The sequence below is a fragment of the Myodes glareolus genome, chromosome 22, assembly GCF_982192425.1.
Source record: "Myodes glareolus chromosome 22, mMyoGla1.1, whole genome shotgun sequence".
Lineage (NCBI taxonomy): Eukaryota > Metazoa > Chordata > Mammalia > Rodentia > Cricetidae > Myodes > Myodes glareolus.
Window position 1 is genome coordinate 9903483 of NC_142047.1, and position 9581 is coordinate 9913063.

At 40.5% G+C, this 9581-nt stretch overlaps 1 protein-coding gene across 1 annotated transcript in view; it reads left to right on the forward strand.

The window, feature by feature from the left end:
* Positions 1 to 9290, forward strand: part of Il15 (interleukin 15) — an 82663-nt gene extending 73373 nt beyond the window's left edge. The window contains exons 5-7 of the mRNA XM_087900685.1: positions 3906 to 3950; positions 6322 to 6459; positions 8906 to 9290. Coding sequence (XP_087756811.1) covers positions 3906 to 3950; positions 6322 to 6459; positions 8906 to 9016 — 294 coding nt within the window. The 3' untranslated portion in view covers positions 9017 to 9290. The remainder of the gene's footprint in view (positions 1 to 3905; positions 3951 to 6321; positions 6460 to 8905) is intronic.
* The last annotated feature ends 291 nt before the right edge of the window (positions 9291 to 9581 follow it).

Sequence of the window (9581 nt, forward strand, 5' to 3'; positions counted from 1 at the left end):
GATTATAATTGAAGGTCTGTGGAGGTCCTGAACCCTAAGATGCTCACAGTAGCAATTCAGACTGCAGGCAAAACATCTCAACAGGTGATTGACTGCATATTGAAATAGAGTACTGAAGTAGGACAAGAATCTCCCAGTATAATAGCTATCATACCCAGATACAAGGAAAAATCATTAGTCAAACCAAGAAGAGGGAAGGCACAATCAAGACCATTGTGAGTCTTATATTAGTATCAAATAAAGCCAATATGGTGAGAAATACAGCTAATTCCAAGAGCAACATTAATGACAAAAGAAAATTCATGAAGAAGAAACACTGGTTCTTAATATATATGCACTGAGCAACAGAGTCTCAAAATTCCTAATACAAAAATTTAACAGCGCAAAGGAAAAACAAACAAATTTATGATTACAGTTGTAGATTTCACTGTCTCCAGCCCAATAACTAGCTAAACTATTAAGCAAAAGATAGAAACCATGTGAAAACAAACTAATAGGATTTACTTTATGCATGAACCATTCTACTCAATGGCATCAGAACAAACTTTCAGCAATTCCCATAGAATGGTTACCAAGACTAAATAAATATATTCTCAGCCACAAAGTCAGGTTCATGAAACTCACCAAAACTGATCATGCAGAAAGTATGTTTAAAACACAATAGAATCAAAATGTAGATAAAAAATGAAAAAAAAAAATACATCGATGAAGTTCCCCCAAATTTACAAGTTACATAATATATTTCTAAATAGAACAGGGGTTGAAGACTAATTCTCAAATATAGGAAAAAATACATAAAACTGAGTAAAATAAAGTCCAGTCTGTTAAGATGTGAGCTGGCAAGGATGAGGAAACTTAAAGATTAGGTCAGTGTGCTGGAAATGCGGGAGAGTGCTGAGATCAAGGCAGCCACCTAAGTTACATCTCCCCACGTCAGAGGAGTCACAACATAAATTCCACACAAGTAGAGGGAGGAAGAGAGTTGGTCTCAGAGAAGAAATTAATGAAACTGAAAGCAGGAAGGTGGTGGGCAAACCAGTGAAACAAAAGGGTATTAATTTGAAAAATATCAGTCAAATTAATAAGCATCTAATAAATGAGAGAAGAAACACAGTGCCAGGACCATGGGTGAATGGTGGCACAGAATCTATGGTAATCAACTTCTTTATCATTTCCCTTAGTATCTTGTTGTAACTTTAGATTCTGCACCTACAGAAAATTGGCCAACTCATCAAATACAAACTCCCCAAACATAGCAATAATGAAATCGATGGTTCAAGAAACCATCTATTTAATGATGATCCTAGTCTCTTCCAGAGGGAGAAGTGGGAAGGAAGCCCCTCCCACTCAGCTTGAAAGACTGATCTTACCCTGTTGTATAATATGATACCAAGACAAGGGACTCTCATACCCTTAGTATAAAATTCCTCAATTAAAATATTACCATTTAGATCTATTAGTGTATAATATAAAAAGAATAACATCAATATAAGGGATTTATTCTAAGTATGCAAATATTTTCATTATTTGAAGATCAATCAATCAATCAATCCAACCTGACACATCAGGAGCCTAAAAAGAAAATCATATCAATTGATTTAGAAAAGACGTGATTAATACAGCACCTCTTGTACAGAATGGATTTCCCTTCTTTAATTACTGTCCACAACCCTTAGTCTGATTGTGTTTTCATACAGGATCTTTAAAGAGTCATTTAAGTTACAATAGGGTCATTAAGATGATGTTAACCCAGTTTGGCCAATGTCCTTAGGAAGACAGAAAACCATGCAATTCCCCACAGGAGGAAGATACCCTGAGGAGACTGAGAGAAGACAAGATGAACATTGATAAGACTACAGAAGAAGCCTTGGGAGACCATTGCTGGCACAGCCTTCTGAGACTGATTGCCTGCAGAATTTGAAAAAAATTACACGCCTTTATTTAAGCCATCCAGCTCATATGACATTCTAACAGCTTCAGTGAAATTCTGTAGAACTAGTTCAAGACCAACTATCCCAGCAGAGGAATCACGGAGGGCATCTTCTTCAACTTCATGTAAAATGTGTACTCAACTACCTCAGACTACTACCCTTGCTAGTGAGTGAAAGACAGCTTTTACCCAGGACTCAAAGCAAATCTCTCACCACTTTTATTCACCATGGATTTCATTTTGGTGCACCCACAGAGTCAAGTCTTATCCAGTGACCAAAAAGTAGGTGGCCAAGCCAAGGAAGCAAACACCCTGAGAGCACACCATATAGTGAACGCACTGTATTTAAGAAGGCCAGTAAAGAGGCTTCCTGCTGCGGGATTCCAGCTGCTTGTCCTTGTGGAGAAGACAAGGTCACAGAACAAATACAAAGATGCCTGGGCCACAGGGTTTAAAAAGGAGAGAAGGACCGGGTGGTGGTGGCTTATGCGTTTAATCCCGGCACCCAGGAGGCAGAGGCAGGTGGATCTTTGTGGTTTGAGACCAGCCTGGTCTACAGAGTGAGTTCTAGGACAGGATCCAAAGCTACACAGAAAAACCCAGTCTCAAAAAAACCATAAATAAATAAACAAACAAATAAATAAGGACAGAAGGACGAGCAGGCAAAGTATGGGTTCTCTGTAACACAATACAACTTCAATGTGTGGTATCAGAGTGGTGGATACCTGCCACTGTATCATCAAAGTCCATTCTATATGTATCCTGTAAGTTTTCTCTATCACAGTGGTAGCGATCAGCGTATCGCTACTATTGCAAAATACACCGAGATAATTAATTTTAAAACATAAAGGATTTATTTTGACTGATGGTTTTAAACCAATGATTTGAACCTCTCTGGTGGGGCTGAGAACTTCTAATGGCAAAAGCAAGCTGTTTACAATTTGTCTAGAAAGTGAAACAAAGGAGAAATGAAGAGGTGAAAGTCCTAAAGAGCCTTTCAAAGTTGCATTTCAGGGTCCTCTTCTAGTTCCTTTGGCCAGAATTTTCACTGGTTCCATCCTGAAAACAAGAGGTTCAGCGGATTAAACACCCAGATTGTAGCTATGTACGAATGTTCACTCATCAAGCATGACAAATGTACCAAATATCTGAAGGTTATTACCAATGGATGGAACTGGAACCAATAAATATTGGAGGGAGTCACTTGTTTGTCCCAGTTGCCCAGCTAGCTTAGACCCAAAATAATCACACAGAAACTGTATTAATTAAAACACTGCTTGACACATTTGATCTAACTTCTTTTTCACTAACTCTTAATTTAACCCATCTCCATTAATCTGTGTATCACCACATGGTCATGGCCTACCAGCAAAGTTTCAGCACATCTATCTCCAGTGGTGGATCCATGGCATCTCTCTGACTCTGCCTTCTTACCCCCAGCATTCCGTTTAGTTTTCTCCACCTAGTTCTTCCCCTATAGCTCTGCTATAGACCCAAAGCAGTTCCTTTATTCATTAACCAATAAAAGCAACACATAGACAGAAGGACCTCTCACATCAGATAAAGGAGCAGAAGAGGGCTCAAGACATTCTGCTGGTTTTTCCCTATAACACAGCTGCCGAAAGCAGTATTTTTTAAAAAGTCAGTCTATAAGGTTGCATTCTTTATGGTTCTAATTCTTTTGCATTCTAGAAATAATAAAAGTATATATAAGATTTCATGGGGGGGGATAAAATCTGGTAAAGGGACAAACATTACATAAATATGAATTCCTTGTTGGAAAATTGTGTTGTGGCCAAGCAACGACCAGCAGGGTAACACAGAGAAGGGTCAGAGTGTCTTACTATATGTTCTCTTACAACTGCTAGAATTTAAAATTATTGCAAAGTTCAAAATTAACTTAAGGGCCTAAATTTATTGTTTACGGGAAGTTGTTGCCTTACCTAATCTTTCATATTACCCCTTTCTCTTTCAGTCTGTCCATATAGATGCCACTTTATACACGGACAGTGACTTCCATGTGAGTACAGTTAGGTTTTCAGAATTGCTATGTTCCAGTTCTCAGCCATATTCCCATAAAATCACTGAAATAGTTACAATTCTAAAATCTAACTTACAGTGGGTTCTCAGAGTGTTTGACCCATGACATTTCTAAGGGATCATTGAATTTGTGGGACTTCGGACAAAAGAGCTCCATAAATGCTACTTTTGTAATGGTGCCAAATCAAAATGGAAAAATAAATACCTTTCCATCAACGTCAAACAAAATCTCCTGTTGGTTTCTGTGATGCAGTTAGATAAACATAGGATTAGAAGCTGGAATGACGCTAAATAATTCAATCTAAATGTCTCCACGATACCATTATTCCTAGTGCTGTAGTATGTTACCAAGTTCAGTACCGTCCACTGTAACTTGCTTGAGGGTATCCATGTTGTGTGTTTTGCATGAATCTCTACACTTGTAAGAAATCCATTCCTTATTTTCTGTGTGATAAAAACATAATTCAAAGAATGTACTAGAATTTATAAATGACAACTAGCTTTATTATAATGATGGCTGTTGGTAATTTGTCATTAGATTCCTTCTTTCACTGTAGACTGTCCCTAAAGCCAAGAGATTGATCTGGATACCACTGCTTGGAAAATGTGAAGGTTAATTTATTTTAAAATGTTAACGAGTCACAATTTAAAGTAGCCTCATAAGAACATCAATGAGTTTTGCCTGAGGGTATGTCTAAGGGCTATTTTTCTTAATCTGGTTGACTATTGTGGGAAGATCCACTCCTAATGTAGGCAGTACCATTTCACTGCTGTAGGAAATCCTACAGCCTTTGAGTTACTCGCCCCTTTGGGCGTGGCCTCTTAAAGACTACTGGTTGTCGGATTTCCTACAGCACTTCACCTGCTGGACACTGGACTGAGGGCAGAGAAGGCCAGGTGGGCACATCTGCAGCACCTCTGCCGCTCAAAACCGGATCTGACCACTTAAGGTCCTCATGCCTTGGCCTTCCTGCTGATAGACCATCACTTGGATTTGTGAGCAGGAAAGACATCCTTTCAACCGGAAGCTTTTCTTTATCAAAGTATTTTATCACAGTGACAGAGACAGAAGTGAAACCGGAACTAAAACCAAATTGCCTATTATGTGTTCAAAACCAAACTGCCTACATGTGTCCAAAACTGTCAAGTGCAACTTCTCAGAGGTGGAAGGTTTGTGCTCCCTGCTCTTGGTGTGTTGAGGAGAAGGTGGAGCCTGGAACTCAGACAACTAGATATTCCCCAAACACATGGTGACCCCTCTTCTGATTTTAGTGTATTTTTCTGGTTTTCTCAGCTTTTTCCTTTTTCTTTTTTTCCTGATCAGAAAGTCCTCAATGCACTATTCTGACTATATTTTAGATTCAGACACATCCTAATATAAATCACTCTTGAATCCCAGTAAGTGTTTTTCTTTCTTTTGTTCTATTTATTTATTCATTCATTCTTATCATTTAGGGTTTTGTAAAGTAGCTGTTATAGGAAATACATTTACCTGTTGCTCACAATCCCTTTCTGGTTTGGTCAGCCCACGAATGGGTACCACCTCTGCTTTGTTCCCCCCCCCCCCCTTGAGTTTCTTGGAATTTGTTCTGCAGGGAACTGTAGGGACAGTATGACTGGCAGTTATCTCTCCTTCAAATGTGAGCACACAGTCTGACCCTCAATGTTTCCCCAGATGCCCTGTCACTCCTAGACTGCTGTGTCACCCCCAGAGAGCAAGAGGCATGCTCAGTGAGGAATGGTGGCCTTTGGTTTTCTTCCGTACAATAGTATCACCCTTCTTCATTGTTGTTGGTTTTAGTTTTGATTTAAAAACCAAATGGGAGAAAAGTAGCTGCCTACATAAATAAAATCCTTTACTGGTACATAGACAGAAAACAACTGGGGGAGCAAGTCTTTATTTGGCTTACAATTCCAAGTTATCATTCATAATTATGGGAAATCAGGTCAGGAATTGAAAACATCCAATTAATAGACAAGAATAGAGGCAGGAGAACTTGCTTGCTTGCTTGCTATTAGCTAACTCTCTTTACTGTGGCAGCACCCAGGACCTCCTGCATAGGGAATGGTGTACCTACAGTCATTTGGGTCTTCCTCCATGAATTAACAATGAAGATGAACCTGTAGGAACATGTCTACAGGTTAACCTCATAGATAAATCCTCATTAAGACTGTCTTCTAGGTTGTGTCTGGTTGACAGTTAAAACTAAGTAACATGGTTATTATGTTGCTTTGTAAGATAACTAGATGCGATTGATTTTTTTAAAGTTTTATGAATGTGAAAAATCAAAAATGGGAAAATTATTTTGCTTGTTCGTTTCAAACTGGCTCTTCGCAATTCTTATTTTTAGCCCAGTTGCAAAGTTACTGCAATGAATTGCTTTCTGCTGGAGTTACGGGTTATTTTACACGAGTACAGTGACGTGGACCTTAATGGAACAATAGAAAACCTGATGTTACTAGCAAACAGCACTCTGTCTTCTAACAAGGTGAGCTATCCACCCACCATAGTGAGCTGCATCTGATGGTTGGGGATCTCTTGGAATAAGGCATTCATACATAAGTGGATTCTCCCATGGGGACCACAGGAAGGAAGCTGATTCCAGTGCAGAGGCCTTCAGAAGTGGTGCCAGAGCTGCCACGCATGGAATCCTGAGCTCACTGATTCCCTTGGTAATCAGGCATTTTTGAGTAGTGACAGCCAGTGTGCTTTAGCGCAAGAGGCATACTGGACAGGCAGGCAGGTGTGTGGGTGCAGTGGGGAGACATCAGTGCAGTCAAGTGTTTACCATCAGAAATGGCAGCTCACATTCACTGGGTAAGTTCCTAGTGTCACTGCTCTGTAGTCTTTAAATTGATAAGGCACGAAATCCTCAAGACCAGTCTTTGAGAGCAATCTCGCGTTTTTTCATATCTGGCTGTCTTTATGTCCGTTGGAGCGTTGATGCGCTCTGAATGCCCTGCACCAACCACAGGTCCCAACTTGTGCAGCTAATGGCACAAGAGCTGTGGTTCTGCTCCAGCTTCCGGCTTCTCACCTTCTAAAACAGTAAATAATGAAAGATTATCGTAATTGAAAGTGTTAATGCGTCAAGTGTTATTTGGAGCATGCTAGACAGTATGAGCATGCAGGGTATGAGAAAGCAAATACTAGTGAGTCCTGTGGTTGGCTGAGGGGTGCGCTGTACAAATGCTCTCGAGTGCACAGAATTAACTGTGGTTTGAATGGCACAACCACAGGGTGAAACAAGGTGAAACCAAGAAACTCTGTCATCAGAACATGTGCAGTAAAATTATTTCATCTAGTAAGTACTTCGGCACACTGTGCTAAAGTCTGGAGTCCCAGTTATGAAGGAAGGAGCAAAGTGAATTAGTCACTTAGCAAATGAGTGACCCAGTCAGTTGGTCATTAAGTACAGTAGCAAGAGAGGAAGCATGTGTGTATAGGGGAACTAGGGTTCAGGTGTAGGGAAGGGCTAGCCAATAGGCTGCTATGTTACACAGAGCTTCAGGAATGAGTGCCGATGGCCCTCCGGGAGCATCGTTAGGCAGATACAACAGGACACACAATGATATGGAGATACTTTGCTTCTCCTCCCAAATGCTGGGCTGCCTATAGTGCCTGCTCAGACATCACCTTCCCATTGACGTCAACTATTTGCATGTGCCATGTTTTCCCCATGTCATCTCTCTCCGTCCCCTTCTCTACACATCCCACACTCTGAAATCATGTATTAGGTGTAGCAGCTGTAATTGTCTGTTAGGCAGCATCAGAGCATATACGCTTTCGGGGTTTTTGGATGTTTGATTACAATTCCCAGAACATACAGTTCTTACAGATGTTCATCACTCAGGATACTTATCGAGTGAATCTCTTTGTGGTTAAACTACTCCTGTGATATGTTATTACCGTGTATTCATGATGGGAAAGTCAGATGGTAACTCAGGACAGCATCAGTGTTGCGCTTTAGGCTGCATGTTGGTACCACTCCCAAGGTGACAGCTTGGCATATGTCCTGGAAAAGTGAACAGGACTGCATGCTTGGGAGACCCGTGCAGAATTTCAGCTTACAGTCTCTGTGAGTGTCTCGGCTTTCCCTTCTGACATGGTTTACAGGACCAAGAACTAAGCAATAGAAGCATATGAGTGTCTGGCCTACAGCGTGTGCTGGTGAATATTGGGGAATCTGATTCCTAGGAGCCTAAAGGATATGAAGCCTAATTTTGATTTTTGCTGGTACAGTCTTCATAGTTCAGAAGATCTCTAAATTATTTATTCATGATTGGTACACTTGTAACGTTCTAGCTCTCCCGAAGCTGTGTTAATGGCATTTGCCTAAGTGGTTCAGATCAACCAATAACATTCAGGAAGCTACTGTGTACCAGGCCTTGTGCTTATTCGTGGGAAACAAAAATATACAGTTATCTTCCTAGGAATGGTTAGAGAATAGTAATATAAAAAAATGCTCAAAGTCTGTGATTATATATGTGTGTGTACATATATTCTATATATACACATATGTATATATGTACATATACATGGAGTAGAAAGGCAAGTACTCTATTGGTGTATCAAGGTCAAGGTCATGGCATTCAAGGCTACTGAAAGATGAGATAGGTGTCACAGAGGCCATGGAACATTCAGGGAAGTATGGGCTTCAAGACAGAAACAAATAATCCATTGACGGGCTTTAAGCAGGAAGAGCACAGTCTAACATACAAGGCCTATGCATTTGCAGAGTTCTTAACCCAACGTTGGAGAAACCAACTTCTATCAAATCTCTTGATTCTTTCTCATAGCTGCTCTTATCTTTATATGAGTTTGACAATGTTTTTATGTCCGAAGACCCCCACCATGTGTTTCCAAGAGTATAATAACCCCCAAGAAAGCAATGCATTCGGCTTGCCGATCTAATTCTTCCTTCTTGATTGCAGAATCTAACAGAATATGGCTGCAAGGAATGTGAGGAACTGGAGGAGAAAAGCTTCACAGAGTTTTTGCAGAGTTTTAAAAGTATTGTCCAAATGTTCATCAACACGTCTTGATTGTCGCTGATGCTCTCCAGGGTTTCTGTTATTACCACGCCGCTGCCTGCTGTGCGGAGGCAGGCGCTGCTCTGTGCATCTGAGACCCGCTGGGGAAACAAAGCAGCGGAAGCGGCAGCCAATGAGCCACTTGGATCAGATGAACTCCGGGAGACGCCGGAGAAAAGGAACTCTTCTCAGGCTTCTTTTGCTCCGTTTTAATTTATTACTGCACTTGTACATATTTGTAATATAACAGAAGATGTGGAATAAAGGTCTTTATATGCTTTATCAACTTAGCTTTAACTCTTACTTCACCTTTTATTATTAGTTTGTCTTTGGCTGCATGTGATTTGTGTATGTGTGTGCGTGTTTGTCCATGTGTGTCATGCAGTACACACATGAGCAAGTGTGTGGCAGCTGGAGGTTGGCCTCTGGCACCTTGTTCATTTTCTACCTTATTTGTTTTTTGGTTTTTAGGCTGTTTCTCTTTCTTGTCCTGGAGCTCAGTAGTTCAATCAGACTAACTGGCCAGTGAACCCAGAGATCCTCCTGTCTTTACCCCCTCAGAAGTGGGGTTACAGGC